The sequence below is a fragment of the Balaenoptera acutorostrata genome, chromosome 15 (assembly GCF_949987535.1).
Source record: "Balaenoptera acutorostrata chromosome 15, mBalAcu1.1, whole genome shotgun sequence".
NCBI lineage: Eukaryota > Metazoa > Chordata > Mammalia > Artiodactyla > Balaenopteridae > Balaenoptera > Balaenoptera acutorostrata.
Genome location: NC_080078.1, coordinates 60,402,380 through 60,425,028, shown reverse-complemented (window position 1 = coordinate 60,425,028; position 22,649 = coordinate 60,402,380). Strand labels below are relative to the sequence as shown.

General features: G+C 40.8%; 1 protein-coding gene across 1 annotated transcript in view; it reads left to right on the top strand.

The window, feature by feature from the left end:
• Positions 1–22,649, top strand: part of TGM3 (transglutaminase 3) — a 108,693-nt gene that overhangs the window by 39,353 nt on the left and 46,691 nt on the right. Inside the window, exon 5 of the mRNA XM_057529708.1 lies at positions 10,822–10,987. Within this exon, the coding sequence (XP_057385691.1) occupies positions 10,822–10,987 (166 nt within the window). The remainder of the gene's footprint in view (positions 1–10,821; positions 10,988–22,649) is intronic.

Genomic DNA, 22,649 nt, shown 5'->3' with positions numbered 1-22,649 from the left:
AAATTGGTGCAGCCACAATGGAGAACAGTATGGAGGTTCCTCAAAAAACTAAAAATAGAGTTGCCATATGATCCAGCAATCCCACTCCTGGGCATATATCCAGACAAAACCATAATTCAAAAAGAGTCATGTACCAAAATGTTCATTGCAGCTCTATTTACAATAGCCAAGACATGGAAGCAACTTAAGTGTCCATCAACAGATGAATGGATAAAGAAGATGTGGCACGTATATACAATGGAATATTACTCAGCCATAAAAAGGAACGAAACAGTTATTTGTAGTGAGGTGGATGGACCTAGAGACTGTCATACAGAGTGAAGTAAGTCAGAAAGAGAAAAACAAATACTGTATGCTAACACATGTATATGGAATCTAAAAAAAGAAGAAAAAAAAAGATGGTCAGAGGAGCCTGCGGGCAAGACGGGAATAAAGATGCAGACCTACTAGAGAATGGACTTGAGGATACGGGGAGGGGGAAGGGTAAGCTGGGACAAAGTGAGAGAGTGGCATGGACATATATACACTACCAAACGTAAAATAGATATCTAGTGGGAAGCAGCCACATAGCACAGGGAGATCAGCTCGGTGCTTTTTGACCACCTAGAGGGGTGGGATAGGGAGGGTGGGAGGGAGGGAGATGCAAGAGGGAAGAGATATGAGGACATATGTATATGTATAACTGATTCACTTTGTTATAAAGCAGAAACTAACACACCATTGTAAAGCAATTATACTCTAATAAAGATGTTTAAAAAAAAACAAAAAGAAAACAAAAAAGATACGTGCACCCCTATGTTCATAGCAGCACTGTTCACAATAGCCAAGACATGGAAACAACCTAAATGTCCATCAATAGATGAATGGAGCAATCCCACTACTGGGCATATACCCTGAGAAAACCAGAATTCAAAAATAGTCATGTACCAAAATGTTCATTGCAGCTCTATTTACAATAGCCAGGACATGGAAGCAACCTAAATGTCCATCATTGGGTGAATGGATAAAGAAGATGTGGCACATATATACAATGGAATATTACTCAGCCATAAAAAGATATGAAATGGAGTTATCTGTAGTGAGGTGGATGGAGTTAGAGTCTGTCATACAGAGTAAAGTAAGTCAGAAAGAGAAAAACAAATACAGTATGCTAACAAATATATATGGAATCTAAGGGAAAAATTTAAAAAAGGTCATGAAGAACCTAGGGGCAAGACGGGAATAAAGACACAGACCTACTAGAGAATGGACTTGAGGATATGGGGAGGGGGAAAGGTAAGGTGTGACAAAGTGAGAGAGTGGCATGGACATATATACACTACCAAACATAAAATAGATAGCTAGTGGGAAGCAACCACACAGCACAGGGAGATCAGCTCTGTGCTTTGTGACCACCTAGAGCGGTGGGATAGGGAGGGTGGGAGGGAGGGAGATGCAAGAGGGAAGAGATATGGGAACATAAGTATATGTATAACTGATTCACTTTGTTATAAAGCAAAAACTAACACACTGTTGTAAAGCAACTATACTCCAATAAAGATGTTAAAAAAAATAGATGAATGGATAAAGAAGATGTGGTACATATATACAATGGAATACTACTCAGCCATAAAAAAGAATGAAATAATGCCATTTGAAGCAACATGGATGCAAAAGAGAATGAAATAATGCCATTTGCAGCAACATGGACGCAACTAGAGATTATCATACTAAGTGAAGTCAGAAAGACAAATACCATATGATATCACTTATATGTGGAATCTAAAATATGACACAAATGAACCTATCTACAAAACAGAAACAGACTCACAGACATAGAGAACAGACTTGTGGTTGCCAAGAGGGAGGGAGGGGGAGGGTTGCATTGGGAGTTTGGGGTTAGCAGATGCAAACTCTTATATATGGGATGGATAAACAACAAGGTCCTGCTGTATAGCACAGGGAACTATATTCAATATCCTGTGATAAACAATAATGGAAAAGAATATAAAAAGAATGTATATATGTATATAACTGAATCACTTTGCTGTACAGCAGAAATTAACACAACATTGTAAATCCACTATACTTCAATAAAGTAAAATATTTTAAAAAAAGAATTCAAGCCTTTCCCCCGGTTGCTCCTCTCCTTCAATCCCTTCAGAGCACCTTCCCAGCTCTCTGCTCCTGCGGCATCAGCGTGAGTATTGTTGCCTTCATCAAGCTCAGAGGGTGAAGGGACCTGCTACAATCCCACAAGAGAAGAAGACAGAAAATACCCTGAGTTGTTCAGAGTAAAGCAAGATTATGTCTGGTCAAGGGATGGGGGGAGACTTTGTGAAAGCAGCACCTTAAGTTTCATCAGTAAGAATCTGTCAACAAACATGTATGCATATCCACTCTGCCAGGCTCCATACCTCCCCTGAGATGCAAACAGGAAGGATGCAGACTTGGACCATTACTCTCCAGATCAGAGGAGGTGACAGACAAGAAACATGCAATAACAGTGTAGTGTGAGAGGCTCTGGAAGCCCAGAGGAGAGCTATTAAAGCTCAAGCCAGGCATTCCAGGAAGGCTTCCTGGAGGAGCAGGCAGTTGAGCTGACTTTTGAAGGACAGGTTTGAATTATCCAAGTAGAAAGGGGTGTGTGTATGTGTAAGGGAGGTATTGATGCCATTACAGTGTTTTGTATGGTCCAAAGCCCTTATCCATCCATTATTTTATTCAGTGTTGATATGATACTGGTTGGGAAATTCACAGATGAGAGTTTTTTTGGACCTCCTGACCCTCGAGGGACTAGGATGGGGGGCTACCCTCATCATTACAGTAGGAGAATCAGAGGCCCTCACTTGACAAATACACTGATTATGGAAGGAATCTTCTCTGGTGCTGGGACTCTATCCATGATCCCCCTCAGTCTCTCTAGTAACATGTGAAATGGGTGGAATTTTCTCTACTTTATCAAGGAAGAAACCAAGGCTTAAAGAGGCTGACTTTTTCCATCGACACTTGTGTACTTAATGACTAAGCAAGAGCTCAGCATCTTTAAACATTTTCTGGATTAAGGTGAAGACTACATTAACAAATAGTCCTCCTGAAGCAGTGTTTTCTTTTACCGCATCTGCCTGCTATACACAGGAAGAATTATGATGATGCTGATGATGTACCTCACCCACTCCCTGTTTAATCCTGGTTTTTCAGCTATCATAACCCAGCAATATTAACGACGATGTGATTGTTTTAGTTCGGCTATGGATAATTAAAATCATGCCATTTTTGTGAGCTTCTCCCATGATTACTTAACTCGTGTCACAGCAGAGCTGATGATGTCCAGGGCTTAAGCACAATGTCAGCTTGATCCTTCTAGTTGTATTTCAAACAGTGATGCAGAGAGGTGGGTACAGAACTTTGCCAGAGCGCCCTAAGATTTCCAGGGAGTGCTAGTAGATTCCAACACATACAGTAGCTCCCAGGTATAGATGTCTATGTGTTCAAGATAATTTATTACCAGTGAATCACAGTAGAATGTGGAGATTGTGAAGGACATGTTGTAGTTCAGAATATTGTTTTGATAATCAGCTTTTTAAAAACTTAGATAGATTTAAAAGTTCCCTTGTAACTAAAATAGAGGTTGCTCTACTATGAGGAGAAAAACCATAGCCACAAATTTTAGATGAATAGGAAAACTACCATTTAATTCTGGAGAGGGGAGGGAGACTTTATTTATTTATTTATTTTTTAGAAATTAATGTGTAATTTACATACAGTGCAATACACCCTTCTTAGTAAACATTTCCCCAAGTTTTGACAAATGCCTGCAGCCACATAACCACCACCACAATGCAGGTATAGAACAGTTCCGTCACCCCTCAGATTTTCTCCTGGCTCTTTATAGCCAAGCCCTCCCACCACTCTTAGTCCCTGACAACCACTGATCTGTTTTCTCTGCCTATAGTTTTTTTGTGTGTGTGTGGTTTTTTTTTTTTAACATCTTTATTGGATTATAATTGCTTTACCATGTTGTGTTAGTTTCTTCTGTATAACAAAGTGAATCAGCTATATGTATACATTTATCCCCTCCCTCTTGAGCCTCCCTCCCACCCTCACCTTCCCACCCCTCTAGGTCATCACAAAGCACGGAGCTGATCTCCTTGTGCTATGTAGCAGCTCCCTATAGTTTTGCCTTTTCTGCTATTCATCATAATGGGATTACACAGATGTAGCTTTTGAGAGACTTTTCACTGCATACTTTTTCATATCTCGTTAATTTTGTACCATGTGTGTATATTACCTATTCAAAAAATAGATACTATTTTTGGAAGGTAAGAATCATATTCTAAATAATCCATGTTAAAGAGGAAAGCCAATGAAAATTATAAAATACTTAGGGCTGAATAATATAAAACTATTAATGAAAGCATTAATTAAATGGGTTTTTATATTATCACACACAATGGAAATAATCAAAACACTTGGATGCAACAAAAGTGATACCTGGAGGAAAATTCATAACCTTAAGTGCACTCATTAGAAAACAACAAAAAAAATTTTTTTAATATTTATTTTATTTATTTATTTATTTTGGCTGCATCGCATCTAGGTGGAGCACATGGGGCCTTCACTGTGGCATGCGGGATCTTTTCGTTGTGGCGCGCGGGCTTCTTTCTAGCTGTGGTGCTCGGGCTCCAGAGCTCTAGAGCACGCGGTTTTAGTTGCTCCGCGGCATGTGGGATCTTAGTTCCCCCACCAGGGATCGAACCTGCATCCCCTGCATTGGAAGGAAGATTTTTAACCACTGGACCACCAGGGAAGTCCCCCCAAAATTTTTTTAAAGAACCTAAACCTATTTTAAGAGCCAGATGGGAAAAAAAGGTAAACCCAAAGAAACTAGAATATAAATAAGATAATTATTGAGTAATTAATGAGTAAAGACAAAAAATAAATGGCAATAATAAAAATACATATGATTTGTATATTGATGCACAAACCAACTGAGGGTGGTGGAATGAACATTGGATTTAACACCTTTGAGCCTCAGTTTCCTCACTTCTCTGATGGAGATAGTAATACCAGCCTCTGCCCAGCAGTTGGTAGGACTTCCGCCGGTAAGGATTTATTTGGCCTTGATAGCACTTCCTTTTCCATGCGCATCGACATAAAAGACCATTACAGTGATGATTATCCTGTGCCATTAGGGAAGTTTCTCATCAAGATATTACGTCTATGTTCCCTTACCTGAATTTCTTTCTTCTCTCCCACCTCTTAACTCTTTCCTTCCCTCCTCTGCTGTTGACCTATGCTAGCGAGGCACTTCGAAGAGGGACACTGGGGCCTCTGAGCCCTCAGTCAGGCCAGTGGGAGCTCACACCCTGGATTCTGGACCCCCTGAGATACAAGCTAAATCCCTGTATTCGGAGGCCAGAGTTTCCAACCACAACTACCACCTTCTAGCTCTGTGGTCATAAGCTAACCTCTTAATCACTTGAGTTTTGTGTCTGTATCTATCAAACGGGATCATAATAATGCCCATACTATAGGACTGTTATGAGAATCAAATGAGATGATACATGTGAAAGTATTCTATAAATTGCAAAGTGCTATAAAAATGTCAGTTATTATGGCAATTATTGTTATTAAACTTGTTCACCAAGAGTATACCCCAAAAATACTTCCTCCATTCAAATATGACTTCTGTGCCTGTGACAGTTGGATTGGAATGGTAGTTCTTCAGAAGTCAGATTAGATGTCTGGCTTCCTGTGTTGGCTGGCCAGCCACCCAACAATACTTCAGTGGATTTCCCAGCTTTTCAGGTATGTGGTTAAAGACACTGCAATGGAAACTTTAGGGAAAGGGTTAAGGTAGAGAAAAGAAGGAGGAATTTTGTTGCTGTTGTCGTGAAGAAAGTTAATTACTCTCACCTTTATTTCCTAGGTTCTCAGATAGCCTGAACACAGGAGCTTTTACTGAAAGGTTAACAACTCATACATAATTCTTTTTTGTTAATTTTTAAAGCTTTTTTCTTTTTTTACACAACATAGTGATTTGATATTTTTATACATTACAAAATAATCGCCATGATAAATCTAGTAGTTACCATCTCTCACCATGCAAAGTTACTACGATATTATTGACTATATTCCCTGTGCTGTACGTTACATCCCTGTGGCTTATTTATTTTATAACTGGAAGGTTGTATCTCTTAAGCTCTCTCACCTATTTTATTCATCTCCCCCAACCCTCCAATGCATAATTCTTTTTCTAAAGCTTCTATAGGCTAGATTGCAGTGCTGTTCAATAGAATTGTAATGCAAGCCACAAAGGAAAGCCATACATGGAATTTAAAGTTTTCCAGTAGCCATATTAAAAAAGAAACAAATGTGATTGATTTTAATAATATTTTATTTAACCCAGTGTATCCAAACTATTACTGGTTGAACATCACTGGTTGAACAATATAAAAAAATTAGTAGTGAGATATTTTACAGTCTTCTTTCACACTAATCCTTCAAAATTTGAGATTCATTTATAGCCTATCTATTTGGACCTGCCACATTTCAAGTGCTCAGTAATCACATGTGACTTGTGGCTGTAATATTGGACAGTGAGGACTAGAGCTTAGTTAGGCTTGAGGAAAGTAGCCTCACTTCTGAAGGGTAGAAAATATAGTGGGAATCTAAAAAGTTTCTTGTCAGGGGAGAAAAACGCATACCAGATTTGGGTTCATTCAGTCATTCATTTATCAAGTATTTATTTATCTAGCACTTACTTTGTACCAAGCACTGTGGTCTTGGCTCTGCAGCCGATTCACTCAATGACTATGGGCAAATCATTTCTCTTCTCAGGGCCTCAGACTCCCTGTTCCACCTTTGAGAAAATTAAGATACCCATATAGGAAGGAGAGAAATGTTTGTACCAGCTGGAGGAAAATGCATCTGGAACTCATTAGCTTACTTGGTGGAGTTTTGAAAGGCCATCAGTACCAGTCACTTTCATTGATTGTTTGATGGACCTCTCACAATCCCTTTATTATTAATGTCAAAACTTAATCGACCCCATAGGAATTTATGGGAGGACTTAATCATATAACTCTTATCCATGGAAATGGTGATTTGTCATGTTGATGGTGTCACCCAGGGCCCTGAATTCTTCACCAGTGTCTTATGGACCACACTTTTAAGGAGGTTCTAAAGAAGAACTAATAAAAACAAATCATAAATTCCTTTGTGACACCAAGTGCTTTAGAAATGCTAAGTAGAACGTATCTTGGGGGTGTTGCAAGTAGAACGTCTGTCAGTTCTCAGAACCGTCATCAAGGCTTGGAAATTAAGTCACATTCATTAGCTTGTAGGTGGCTATGACTTAGAATGACTGTAGCTTAAATAGAAAAAGGAAATAGAGCTACACTTTGAGGTAACAGGGTGGCATCAGCCAAACAGCTGGGCTATCAGGTGAAATCAGTTTTCAACTTCCGTGTTGGGAGAATTCTTACACGTATTTAGAAGGAGAGAGAATGACTCAGAAAATAGAAGTGTCGGAAACTTATTAAGGAGATAATGATCAGAAAATTAGATATTATCACTTGTGGCTGCAGCCCAAGCCGGCATTGGTAATCAGGAAGCATGGAGACAGGCAGGCATCACAGGGCTAACACAAGTTCAGGTGGTAAGCATGGAAAAATAATACCTGACATTGGTACCTGGCCTTTTAACTTTACAAAGTGCTTTCACAACATTGTCTCATTGGAGCATCACCACAGCTCTTCCTGGTAAGTTGAGGAGACAGAGACCCACGGTGAATGGCAAAGACGTCTCTAAGAGTGATGGGTTTTTGTTCTGTTTTTGTTTATGATCACTACATCTTCCTAAGCTTCCCCAGAACAGAAAAGTGGCCTTGATGCCTTATACAACTTGGGGCATGTGGGGAGTTTCTTAGAAGACTGTGTGTCTAGAGAGATCCCAGCAGTTAAGCAGACTTTCAGCTAACTGAAGAGAACTGAAGCATAGAAGGCGGTCGTCCTCTGTTCTCACATAAATGTGTTGACTTTTCACTTTGGATTGGATGGAAGGAAGGACAATAGCTGTTCTCAACTACTCTATTTCCAGTGGTGTCAGCCACAAAAGATGTAGGATCATTGCTAAGAAACACTTCCCTAGAATTGAACATAATGGACTTTATTAGAAAGGAAAAAATATTCTAGATCCCATCTTATATATAACAACCCCTTCTCTTTCCAATGTACTTTATAATTTATGAAACTTTTTCAGACATATCTCAACCAATTCATACGTGTAGCGATTCCACAAGTAGAGAAAGTTATTACTTCTTGCATACAGTGCTCTGTTGAGTTAATGAATAAATGAATCTCCATCTTACAGATGAGAAAATTGAGGTCCAAAGAGTGGGGGACCCAAGACTGAATCCTTTTGAATTTTCTGAGTTCAAGTCTGATCATGTTCCTCTATGAGTTCTCCCCTGAGATCTGGTTTCAGAACCTGCACCATGACAAATCACTGGGGGAAACAGTCAGACTTTCCATGATGTAAGAATGTGGGGGCATCTCAGGCTTCTCCAGTCATTCCTGATCATTATTCACTGTCTCTGGAAGAGCAGTAAAAAGGTCAAATTGGCATTCTGTTTCCCAAACAGCCCAAGGCAGAGTGAAGATGGCAGTAAACAGAAGCCAAATTTCTAATCATCTCATCAAAAACCAAAACAGAGGAATTAATCCATGGGCCATCAATCACAAGTGTAAAATAATGCCAGCTTGGCAAAGAAAGTGGGGAAAACACACACACACACACACACACACACACACACACACACACACACATACATTTAACCCCACGGCCCCACCCCAAGCAGCACCTGACACTGAAATCCCAGTTTATGGGACAGATGTCTCAACAAGGAACACTGTGCTTATTTATTCTCCAGGAATTTCAGAAGTGAAGAGAGAAATCTTAAAAGAAGTTGAGAATTCCATGTGTTTATTAGTAGGCCTCAAGGAGGAATGATGGTCGGTGGTGAGGGAAAGGATGTGATTTCTATAAATCCAGAGGTTTTTGGAGAAATCATTTCTTTCAGGAAGGATTCAGGCACTACAGGACAACCTCTGCCCAAAAGGGCAAGCATCTTCTTCTCAGGAACTTTCTAGAATTCAAGTCTCCACACTGAAAGGGCCCTTAAATTGACCATCTAGTGTAACCCCCTTGACCCCAGCTGGTCTGCCAACTGTCTCCAAAACATTTCTGTCACAGTCATTGAGCCTCCACTTGTCCTGCAGTGGTGGACAAATCCAGCATCCTTTGAAGTACTGTTTCTCTTGATCTGAGTTCTGGAAATTATTGCCTTTATGTTGAGCCAAACCTGCCACCCAGGTACTTCTACATTAGAGCTCATTCCAAACAAAGCTAATCCCTCTTCAACGTGACAGCCCATCAGCTACTGAATACCTTAATCATGATGCTTCTGTCTCATTCAGCCAAACATCTCTACACCAAGTATCTCCAGTCAGAGGGTAGTCCCTGAAAACATTCCAAGAAGAATTGGGTTTACAGACCCATTATCATCATGGCCATCCTCCTGACCAAATTTCAGAATTGAGCTGGACTCCAGAGATAGTCTGAACTGCAGAGGGCACTTCCTCTCGGACAGTTACCCAACGCCTACCTCTGACCTCAGAAAAATGCCCACTGAGAGGGGAGGGAGTGCAGGATGGAAGGGTGGTCTCTGAGCTCAGGGAGCTTCAGAGCTTTAGAACTGGTAGGGTCCACATCCTGGGACTGTTCTGGGTTGTCATGGCAACAGGCAGCACTGTGTCAATACCTCAGCGCTCTAGCCATCAGGGCCTGGCCCTGGCCTGTGCCTGTGGCTGTGGGCCCAGCAGAGGGCAAGGGGCTGAGCTCTCGAGAGGGTCCCTCAGGGCAAGCTGGCTCTCCCTCCTACAGCTCAGGCCACAGCCCCATCAGGCCCACTCTTGCCCAGGCAAAGTAGTTGTAATTTAATTTATACTCTGCTAGCAGCACGGCCTGCCCATCCTGGGCCTTGAGTCTCTCGAACACAGGTTCTATAACCTCAAGAGAGAAAACATGCCCAGTAAATGGCCAGGGATTAAATGGGTGAGGCCATAGAGCAGGGGAAGTGAGAGGCAGTAGGGTGTCAACTATGCTTTGCCCTTTGACTTGAAGCTCCCTTCCATGGAACCTCCACAGATAAACATCACAAACTCAACCTCCTTCTTCTTGGATATGAGGAAACGGGCCCAGAGAGAGGAGAGGTGACCCCCACCCCCACCCAACAACAAGGGCACACAGAGCCACAGAGGCAGAGTCTGAGAAAGGCCCAGTACTTGCCCCCTGGAGTCTGGAGCAGCTAGTCCTGTTTTTCTAAGACCTACCTCGAAGGCTCCATAGCAGGAGGCACTTGATACAGTGCCCCCCTTTCTCCACCCAGTCCCCACAGATGGCATGCAGGCTCACAAGCACTGCGTTTTGATTTCCCACCTCGATAGCTTAAGTCTCACACTGCACATGAACTGTGGGCGGGGGTCCCGTGCTGGATCCCAGCAACGCGAGACCTCAGCCCCCTGGCCTCACTTTCCGCATGTAGCCTGGCCTGGATTAGTTAGTCACCAAGCTCTCTTTTCCAGCTCTAACTTTCCGTGATGGTTCTGTGGTCAGGCCAGGAATGTTTAGCTTACATTGCAGAGGGATTCCAACCACTTTTAGCAGAATTAATAAGGAATCTCTATCTCTGCTTCTTTTACTGTCACAAGAGAAGGAAGGGTTTTGCAGATGTGACTGGAGGTCCTAAGGCAGCCCCGCTTTTCCCGGTGGGTGCAGGCCAGGAGCAGAGGCTCCAGCTTCCCGTGGGCGGTACTGGCACCTCCCAGGAGCCCAGTCCCCTGAGCTGTTCAGCCTCCCAGGAAGCCTTCTCCAGGCCCCTGAGACTGGTTCAAGGGCAGTCCAAGTACTGCCACGGTGTAGGCAACACCATCACCACACTGCCGTGTGGCTCTCTCTCCACAGCGTCGTGTTGACCGCAGCACCTGGCACCTGCTGGGTATTTGCCTCATTCCTAATGACTGATGAAACGGGCAGAGCCTCTGTGCGGAGACAGGAAGGCAGGACAGGAGTGAGGTTGTGGGAGTACTGGGAATTACCCTGCTTCAGCCTGTCGTATTACTTGGGCAAGTCTCCTGCTTCCCTTTTTATACTTAAAGGAGTCTGATTAGATGAATATTTTCCAAAATGCTCCGAAAACACAGGTTTCTTTGTATTTTGCATGAAAATAAACAGTAATTTGGATGATGAGGCACACTACAGCTCCCTCTCAGAGGCCCGTGTACACATTAGAATATTAACGGCTCTGAGAAGTCCCAGAGTAAAGACGTCAATTTGATTTTATTTAAACCAACTTTCTGCAAAATCTTCTGACCTCCTTCTCCTCCCTGAGGAACTGCTGTTGTGAGGCACACAGCCTGGGAGATCCTGAACTAGACAATCTCCAAGGCCTCTTGTAATATATCCCATCCAGAGATGAGGTAGCCTGATGTAGGGAAAAGACCGGGGATTTTGGAGTCAGGCAGAACTGGGTTTGAATCTCGGCCCTGCCTTTTCATAGCTGTGTGGCCTTAACCAAGTTACTTAACTTTCCAGACTTGGATTTCCTCATCTGTAAGATGAGCATGATAGCACCTACTTGTTAAGGTTGTAGGTTACTGAGAGAATTCAGTGATATAACAGATATGGAGTATCTAGTACAGTGTTTCACACATAGTAGGCCCATAATAAATATCAGTTCCTTTGCCCCATTACCCCTGACACTCTTCTTCAATCTCTCACCCCCACATCCTTCAAACCCAGAGCCAGCCACTGGCAGGGCAGAGAATGTAGCAGGAGGTACACCGAGTCTAAGTCCCCACATGACTCTGGCCGTGTTCTCTCAGTTTCATAGAAGGACCACACCCCAGCAGGAACGAGGCGAAGGGGCCCAGGGGGAGGTAGCAGAGAATCCTGCCCTTCTTTGCCAAGCAAGTGTGTCCTCTCTGCCTTAGGCAACCAGATGCTGTTGGTGAAAAGAGAAGATTGAAGAATGCTGTCAAACTGTTCCAGAAGAAATGCCTACTGTCATAAATGCACTACCTAAAATACCAAGCCCTACTCAAGTCCCAACTCGAAGGCAAAACCTTGGCCTGTCTGCCTGGGCAAGAAGCTGAAACAAAAACAGTGCTCTGGGTGATGGCAGCAAAAAGGGCAGCGTTCAGGATGGCTCCTAGGAGCCTTGACACCAGGACAGCCACAGCAGAATCTGCCCTTGGAGCAGAGACACCACTTGACAAACAAGTCAACCACCAGGTTTGTGCCAGACACAGGGCTTGATCGTGGCGGAGGAAGCCGGGAGTTTGCAGAGGAGGCAAGAATGGCCATGGGGCTTGGCTCTTCATAGGAACTGAACAGGCTGGCTGGACCAAATACATTGACTCTGCAGACGGATCTTGTTTTTGTAGAGCTCCTTTCTTCCTCCCTTCCCACTGCAGGGCAGTGTTAGGAGAAAGAGTGTAGGCCTTAGAAATGGAAGTGGCTTCAAGTCTTACTCTGCCTTTGCTAGTTTCGTGACTTTGAGCAAGTTGCTTAACCCCTCTGAACCTTAATTTCCTCATGTGTAGGATGAGGACCATTATCCTTACCTCAGAGAGTAGCGGCAAAGACTAAATGAGCTAATCTAGATGTACCCTGAAGTGTGGCATCAGTAACTATGACATGGGGACAAATATTTTTTAATTCTAATAGTTATATGTTTATTTAAATACGCATTAGAAAAATAACTAACATACCAAACCATTCTATAGATATTGATTGGTAGACGGCTAAGGTAAGTATATAAGTTAAAGAAAACAAGAGAGTTGATTTAAAGAAAACTACTAAGTAGATAATGGTATAGCTGGTGTGTAGACATGGCAAAACCCATGAACGTGCTATATGAGTGACTGAGGAGTGGGAAACTGTACAGAACCCAACACAGTGGCTGGCACATGGCAGGCTTTGAAGGTCTTTTCTCCTTCTTTCTCTTCTACTCCCAAGAGATGAAGGAGAGTAGGGAAGGGAGGAGGAAAGAGGGAGGAAGCAAACCTACTTATTTATGTACCTACTTGACTTGTAAGTCTATTTCAGCCCCACCCTTCTTGTTCCAAAGTTTCCCTTTATGTAGGAATTGACTCCTTACCTCTGTTTCCTCCCAGATGCAGCTCTTAGCTGTTCCACTAGAACATGATTTTTGCCTTAAGTCTTCTGATATAATCAGGTATTGAAAGCTCTAACCACCTATACTAAATCCTCACAGTTCAGTACGTCCTCCGGCACTTTGCAGGAGATAAACGTTTTAATGGATGTGAGAGAGAAAGAGACAGAGACAGAGAGAGCATGAGAGTTACTTATGGGAGGAGAGGGAGCAGAATTCAGGAGGGGGAGGTTATGGGGCTACAGAGTCAGATCATGGCTCTTGAGTCTTTGGGACTCTCCTGAGTTGTCTTCCTGTTTCCTAAGTGTTTTTGTTTTTGTTTTTGTTTTTTCTCTTGAGGAAGTGGAAATTCAGAGAGGGGAAGTGATTTGCTCAAGAAAGCAGCAACTTAAACCTGGATATCTCAATTCTTGGTCCTATTTCTTGCTTTCTGTCTTAATGGGGACTCTGGGCTTTACAATCCTAGGAGAACCAAAGCAGTTCTTAAAAATAAGCTCTGCTGTTCAAAACAGAACAAAAGCCAAAACACTGGGACTAAATATCTCTAAAACTCATACTCTCTCAGGTCAAGGCCCGGCTTTTACATAGCACAGATGAATGGGCACTGGAGAGAGAACCCCTGCCTGGATGAAGCTTTCATCACATGGAGCTGGGGGGAGGGGCACATGACCCAAATGTCACAGGCTCTCGCTGTTCCTACTGAGATTTAGTAGGTTTTCTTAAGTAAATGTATTTGCTGTATGGCTTTAGAATAATTTCCAGAGACTTTATATGATTTTTTAATAATTTTCACTAGTTAGATGTTTGTTTTGCTTGGGGGGAGTCCATTAAGTTCCCCACACCACCAGTCACACAGTCACTTCTCTCATGGTGACTGTTTTCTCCCCTTATTTCAAGGATTTTTGGTATGTATATGTATATACGTACATATACATAAAATATATATGTATATATACATACATATATGCATATATACATATATACATGTATATATACATTAAATAAAATATATAATAAATATATATTTAAATATATATATTTTAAGACAATACACATCTATCAGAATGACCCAGATCTAGAACACTGACAACACCAAATGCTGGAGAGACTGTGGAGCGATGGCAACTCTTATTCTTTGCAAGATGTCATAGCCACTTTGGAAGACAGTTTTGCAATTTCTTACAAAACTAAACATGCTCTTACACTAAGGAACTGAAAATTTATGTCCACACAAAAACCTGCACACAGTTGTTTATATCAGCTTTCTTCATAATTACATCTTGGAACCAACCAAGATGTCCTTCAGTAGGTAAATGGATAAATAAACCGTACATGAAGACAATAAGATATCATTCACATTAAAAAGAAACGCGCTATTAAGTCATGACAAGACATGGAGGAAATTTAAATGCATATCACTAATTTAATCTAATTACTAATCTAATTACTAATGCAACCTGAAAAGGCTAAACACTGTATGATTCCAACTACACGACACTCTGGAAATGACAAAACTATGGAAACAATAAAAAGATCAGTGGTTACCAGGGACTGGGGAGGGGTGGGATGAATAGGCAGAGCACAGAGGATTTTTAGGGCAGTGAAGCTATTCTGTGTGATACTATAATGATGGCTACATGTCATTATACATTTGTCCAAACCCACAGAGTATATAACACCAGGAGTGAGCCCTCATGTAAACTATGGACTTTCACTAATGGTGATGTGTCAATGTAAGTTCATCAGTTGTAACAAATGTACCCTCTGCTGGGGGATATTAATAGTGGGGGAGGCTATGCATGTGTGGCGGCAGAGGGTATATGAGAAATCTCTGTACCTTTCCCTCAATTTTGCTGTGAACCCAAAACTGCTCTAAAAAGACAAAGTCTTAATTTTAAAAAGACAACACATATATGACAGACACTACTAATTACAAAGCTCATATCCATTCTCTCCATTCTTACTAACAGAACCCCAGTTTTACATGATGTGGCAATATGTCCCAGCCTCCCTTGCAGTCAGAAGGGACAGAGCCACACAAGTTCTGAGCAATGAAATGTAAGCAGAAGTAAGCTGAGGAGGGTTACCAGACAAGCTCTTTTAAGTGGTCATAATCAGCAGGCAATGCTCTTTGCCCTTTCACCTTCTTGCCTGAAACACAGGGGTTGTGCCTAGAGGTATAGCAGCTGTCTGTGAGCTTGCCGCCTGATGCAGGCCAGAATCTCAGGAAGGGGAACAGAGAGCTGGAAGGAGCCTGGGTCCTTAATAACATGGTACCAGCTCTGGACAGCCTGCCCCAGACTTCTTATTTAGTAAGAATAATAAAATCCCTTGTTTGCTTAAGTCACCATTTCTCAGGTCTCTTTTACATGCAGTCAGTTGGTATTCCTAACTTAACATGTATTCGGTAAACGAATTCAATGAGGAGACAGTGAAAAGTCAGTCTCTTTGTTTCCTTAACCACCAGACTCTTGGTCTCTTCCCTAGAGAAAAACCACCGTTACCACCTTCTTTTAAATCTTTTCAGTTATTGTCTAAGCACACACAAGTATATGCAAGCATCACTGTGTGTGTGTGTCTATTTTTTTCAGTGCTCTTTTGATAATAATTTAAATCTAGAATCCTAAACCTTAAGACTTGGGGTTGTGAAACATACAAAGGTCATTTTGTTGAGATTCTCAGAGAAGGTCAGAGAATGGGCCACACTTGTTGCCCATCACTGTGTCCAAAGAGGTGTTTTGGATGAGAGTATGTAGAACGTGTGATGGTGTAGGGGCTGAAGAGAAGGTCTGACCTACTGACTGACACCAAACCCCGCATATCCAAGGTCTCCAAGTGAGTTAGTGAAGAGCCAGGACTAGCACTAAGTTTCCAGTTACCTAATTAACTGCTCAAATGTCACCCAAATATAATCATTAAGGACGGAGACTCTGAGCCGGAGGAAGCCCTCCTGGCTGTTTTGCTGCGGGGCAAAGCTGAAGAGAGGCCAAGTATTTGGGGCCTGTTGGAAGCAGATAGTGGCTAGTAAATTCTTTAATTGGTCCTGTGTCGCGATTGACTTGAAATTCCATTTCCTCTTATGTTCCCTGTGCACAAGTCCTGTGAATATTGCCACCTCTCTGAGAGTCAGCCTTACTTGGACTTTCCAGGACTTCGTGCCACAGAGCAGTGAACAGAGACATCCCAGAACTTCTAGTGTCCTGACTCTCTTCCAGCAGACAGGGTTCTAGCATTGTTTGCCAGTCACTCTTCCAGTTTAAAGTTAGTAACTTCCTTGCTGTGAAGGGCCATGTTATGCCAGCACAAGCTTGAGCCCTCTGTAGTTTATAGCTTTCTTTATAGATGCATGAAACTAAGATCTAAAGCTGATGCGTGGGAAATCCCCACTTGTCCTTGAGAATTGAAGAACGTTTAGTATCGGATACATTCTGTGAAGACGAAAATTGCCAATCAAACCCAGCCAAGAACCAATAATTCAAACCGTAAAATAATTCACTCATAAGTCACCTAGTGCCAAATCCACGTTTATTTCCCTCATCCAGTATACAACAAGATCAAAACAGGATGGAAAGTGCACCCATTGCACTCATTCAGAGCAGGCTTGTTTGTAAAGGTGTGGACAAACTTGATAACTAAGCACGATGGTTGGCTGGGAAAGGCGGGCAGCTTACAGAGAAGAGTTGATCATGTGTGATCAAGCCTCTTCCCTGCCTTTTCCCTGCTAAGAATGCCCTTTCCTCCAATTTTTGTTTGTTCATATCTACCTTTTAAGGAGTGGCTCAAATGTCTCTTCCATGAATCTCTCCTGGAGCCCTTTTCTCTGTGATTGTTCCCTTCTCACAGCAGGTAAGCCTGCAGAACGCTGCTGCGCGGTATTGTCAGGTTTTCTCTTCCCACCTCCTCTGTTAGACTGTCAACTCTTTAGAGTCAGGGATTCTATTTTATTAATACTTTTTATAGAAAAATAAAAATTTTCTTGTTACATAATTTTACTTTCTTGTTAATAATTTATGCATATTCATTCTAGATAGCAGACAATACAGCAAAGCAAAATCAGGGAATACAAATCATTTGCATTTTGTTGTACAACATTCTAAGCTTTCGAAATTCCTACATTTAATAACAAAAAAGCAGACTCAGAGATATAGAGAGTAAACTAGTGGATACCAGTGGGGAGAGAGAAGGGGGAGGGGCAATATAGGGACAGGGGATTAAGAGGGACAAACTATTAGGTATGAAATAAACTATAAGAATATACTGTACAACACAGGGAATATAACCAATATTTTATATTAACTATAAATGGAGTGTAACCTGTAAAAATTGTGAATCACTATATTGTACACCTGTAACTTATATAATATTGTAAATCAGCTACACTTCGATTAAAAAAATTCCTACATTTAAAATTCTTACCTTTATAGGTGTATCAAAATTGGATTACCCTATAAATAAAGTTTTAAAATCTTCTTTTATGTTACTCTATATCATTAACATCAGTGAATATGATTTTTTTTTAATGGAAATATGTTGTTTTTCTGATTTTTTAAAAATGGAAATATGTTGTTTTTCTAATTATAAAAATATGTGATACGATTTATAAAAATTGAAAGAATACAGAATTGCATACAGTATCAAGATTATCTTTTTAAAAAACATCTTTATTGGAGTATAATTGCTTTACATTGTTGTGTTACTTGCTGCTGTATAACAAAGTGAATCAGCTATACATATACATATATCCCCATATCCCCTCCCTCTTGCGTCTCCCTCCCACCCTCCCTATCCCATCCCTCTAGGTGGTCACAAAGCACCGAGCTGATCTCCCTGTGCTATGCGGCTGCTTCCCACTAGCTATCTACTTTACATTTAATACTGTATATATGTCAATGCCACTCTCACTTTGCCCCAGCTTACCCTTCCCCCTCCCCATGTCCTCAAGTTCATTCTCTATGTCTGCATCTTTATTCCTGTCCTGCCCCTAGGTTCATCAGAACCATTTTTTTTTTTGATTCCAAATATATGTGTTAGCATACGGTATTTGTTTTTCTCTTTCTGACTTACTTCACTCTGTATGACAGACTCTAGGTCCATCCACCTCACTACAAATAACTCAATTTCATTTCTTTTTATGGCTGAGTAATATTCCATTGTATATATGTGCCACACAAGATTATCTTTTAATCACACCACATAGACCACTATTTACATTCTCGTATGTAGCCTTCTATATATTAGACATACTAGATTTTCTTCTGAGAGCAAGTGTATGTATATGTATCACACTCATATATATTAATACTTATTTAAATATGTTCATTCATACATACTTGTTTTTTAAACATCATTTTTTTTTGACATCTTTCAGTGTCAAATTCTTATGTATCTACATCATCCCTTTTAATACCTGCATAATGTATGGATCTGCCACAAATTAATAAATTTCCTATGATTGAACATTTACATTTTTTCCAAAATATGTCATTTTATTAACTAATTTATGGATCATTGTGTTATATGCACTTGTATATGTATACTTTTAAAGGTTTTGGTACAAATTGCCCTCCATGAAATGTGTTTATATTTGAATTTTCCAAAATGTCTAAAGAGAGCCTTGCACATGGTGGACATAATAAATGTGAGGTGGATGAATGCATGGAATATAGAAAAATATTTGCCCCTCCCTCTAATCTTTCTTCTTTTCTTTCGAGACCTCAGTGGAAGATCTGTTGATTCTTCAGGCACCATGGGAAGGGCCCAGGTTAGAGGCAGAGCCTGTGTAAACTAACCACCTCAATTCTCTTAGCACTTTGGAGGCTGGGGAAATGGGCCCTGAGAGGGGGCGTCTGGTTCTGAGCCTGCCTGTGGGTGAGCAGCAGGGCTGGGGCCAGAGAGAGCCCCCTAAAGCTAGGGACTCCCAGCCCAACCCATGCCTTCCCCACTTCACTCCCCTGGACAGTCCTTCACCTCTTCCCAAACCTTTAGATTCTGAGTAAATCACATTTATAGTCAAGTCACTTACTTTATGTCAGGTGGCAAAAATAAAGCGAAACACTGTACATACAAGTTACTCTAAAGCATCCAGCACATGAGTGAGCTTAAACGTCTTTTTTTCCATTTATTGTTGTTATTATTTTTTTAACATCTTTACTGGAGTATAATTGCTTTACATTGTTGTGTTAGTTGCTGCTGTATAACAAAGTGAATCAGCTATATGTATACATATATCCCCATATCTCCTCCCTCTTGTGCCTCCCTCCCACCCTCCTTATCCCACCCCTCTAGGTGGTCACAAAGCACCAAGCTGATCTCCCTGTGCTATGCGGCTGCTTCCCACTAGCTATCTATTCTACATTTGGTAGTGTATATATGTCAATGCCACTCTCTCACTTTGTCCCAGCTTACCCTTCCCCCTCCCCGTGTCCTCAAATTCATTCTCTACGTCTGTGTCTTTATTCCTGTCCTGCCCCTAGGTTCTTAAGAACCTTTTTTTTAGATTCCATATATATGTGTTGGCATACAGCATTTGTTTTTCTCCTTCTGACTTACTTCACTCTGTAGGACAGACTCTAGGTCCATCCACCTCACTACAAATAACTCAATTTCATCTCTTTTTATGGCTGAGTAATATTCCATTGTATATATGTGCCACATCTTCTTTGTCCATTCATCTGTCGATGGACACTTAGGTCACTTCCATGTCCTAGCTATTGTAAATAGTGCTGCAGTGAACACATGACTCTTTTTGAATTATGGTTTTTTCAGGGTATATGCCCAGTAGTGGGATTGCTGGGTCATATGGTAGTTCTATTTTTAGTTTTTTAAGAAACCTCCATACTGTTCTCCATAGTGGCTGTATCAATTTACATTCCCACCAACAGTGCAAGAGGATTCCCTTTTCTCCACACCCTCTCCAGCATTTATTGTTTGTAGATTTTTTGATGATGGCCATTCTGACTGGTGTGAGGTGATACCTCATTGTAGTTTCGATTTGCATTTCTATAATGATTAGTGATGTTAAGCATCCTTTCATGTGTTTGTTGGCAGTCTGTATATCTTCTTTGGAGAAATGTCTATTTAGGTCTTCTGCCCATTTTTGGATTGGGTTGTTTGGTTTTTCGATATTGAGTTGCATGAGCTGCTTGTAAATTTTGGAGATTAGTCCTTTGTCAGTTGCTTCATTTGCAAATATTTTCTCCCATTCTGAGGGTTGTCTTTTCATCTTGTTTATGGTTTCCTTTGCTGTGCAAAAGCTTTTAAGTTTCACTATGTCCCATTTGTTTATTTTTGTTTTTATTTCCATTTCTCTAGGAGGTGGGTCCAAAAGGATCTTGCTGTGATTTATGTCATAGAGTGTTCTGCCTATGTTTTCCTCTAAGAGTTTTATAGTGTCTGGCCTCACTTTTAGGTGTTTAATCCATTTTGAGTTTATTTTTGTGTATGGTGTTAGGAAGTGTTCTAATTTCATTATTTTACATGTAGCTGTCCAGTTTTCCCAGCACCAGTTATTGAAGAGGCTGTCTTTTCTCCATTGTATATTCTTGCCTCCTTTATCAAAGATAAGGTGACCATATGTGCATGGGTTTATCTCTGGGCTTTCTATGCTGTTCCATTGATCTATATTTCTTTTTTTGTGCCAGTACCATACTGTCTTGATTACTGTAGCTTTGTAGTATAGTCTGAAGTCAGGGAGTCTAGTTCCTGCAGCTCTGTTTTTCTTTCCCAAGATTACTTTGGCTATTTGGGGTCTTTTGTGTTTCCATACAAATTGTGAAATTTTTTGTTCTAGTTCTGTGAAAAATGCCATTGGTAGTTTGATAGGGATTGTATTGAATCTGTAGATTGCTTTGGGTAGTATAGTCATTTTCACAATGTTGATTCTTCCAATCCAGGAACATAGTATATCTCTCCATCTGTTGGTATCATCTTTAATTTCTTTCATCAGTGTCTTATAGTTTTCTGCATACAGGTCTTTTGTCTCCTTAGGTAGGTTTATTCCTAGGTATTTTATTCTTTTTGTTGCAGTGGTAAATGGGAGTGTTTCCTCAACTTCTCTTTCAGATTTTTCATCATTAGTGTATAGGAATGCAAGAGATTTCTGTGCATTAATTTTGTATCCTGCTACTTTACCAAATTCATTGGTTAGCTCTCATAGTTTTCTGGTAGCATCTTTAGGATTCTCTATGTATAGTATCATGTCATCTGCAAACAGTGACAGCTTTACTTCTTCTTTTTTGATTTGTATTCCTTTTATTTCTTTTTCTTCTCTGGTTGCCATGGCTAGGACTTCCAAAACTATGTTGAATAATAGTGGTGAGAGTGGACAACCTTGTCTTGTTCCTGATCTTAGTGGAAATGGTTTCAGTTTTTCAACATTGAGAACAATGTTGGCTGTGGGTTTGTCATATAAGGCCTTTACTATGTTAAGGTAAGTTCCCTCTATGCCTACTTTCTGGAGAGTTTTTATCATAAATGGGTGTTGGATTTTGTCAAAAGCTTTTTCTGCATCTATTGAGATTATCATATGGCTTTTATCTTTCAATTTGTTAATGTGGTGTATCACATTGATTGATTTGCGTATATTGAAGAATCCTTGCATTCCTGGGATAATCCCCACTTGATCATGGTGTATGATCCTTTTAATGTGCTGCTGGATTCTGTTTGCTAGTATTTTGTTGAGGATTTTTGCATCTATATTCATCAGTGATATTGGCCTGTTGTTTTCTTTTTTTATGACATCTCTGTCTGGTTTTGGTATCAGGGTGATGGTGGTCTTGTAGAATGAGTTTGGGAGTGTTCCTTCCTCTGCTATATTTTAGAAGAGTTTGAGAAGGACAGGTGTTAGCTCTTCTCTAAATGTTTGATAGAATTCGTCTGTGAATCCATCTGGTCCTGGGCTTTTGTTTGTTGGAAGATTTTTAATCAGTTTCAATTTCAGTGCTTGTGATTGGTCTGTTTATATTTTCTATTTCTTCCTGGTTCAGTCTCAGAAGGTTGTGCCTTTCTAAGAATTTGTCCATATTAGCACTTGACATGAGGTGGAGAAGAAGGAGGATGAAATTTGGAGTCAAAGGTTTAGATTTGAGTCTGGCTTCTGCTAAGACACACAATCTATCTGGGCCTCCATTCTCTTCCCTATAACATGGCAGTTGTACTAAAATCTGCTCCTAGTAGCCAGGTAAGGATCAGGGGAGATGGTGAATATAAAAGCAAATGTTGTGATAATTGTACAAATATTTAACAATGTTTGCTGCTATTGATAAGATTGAAAAATATTTCCCTAATCTTGCATACCCATCTCTTGAGGCCTTTCTAAGATTGGTTTCTTAACTGAAAAAAAGGAAGGGACCAAAATGGCAGCAGAAAGAGCAGAGTGTGGCAAGCAGGGAAGCCCGCATTCTAGTTCCAGGTGTTGGGGCCTCATTGCTCT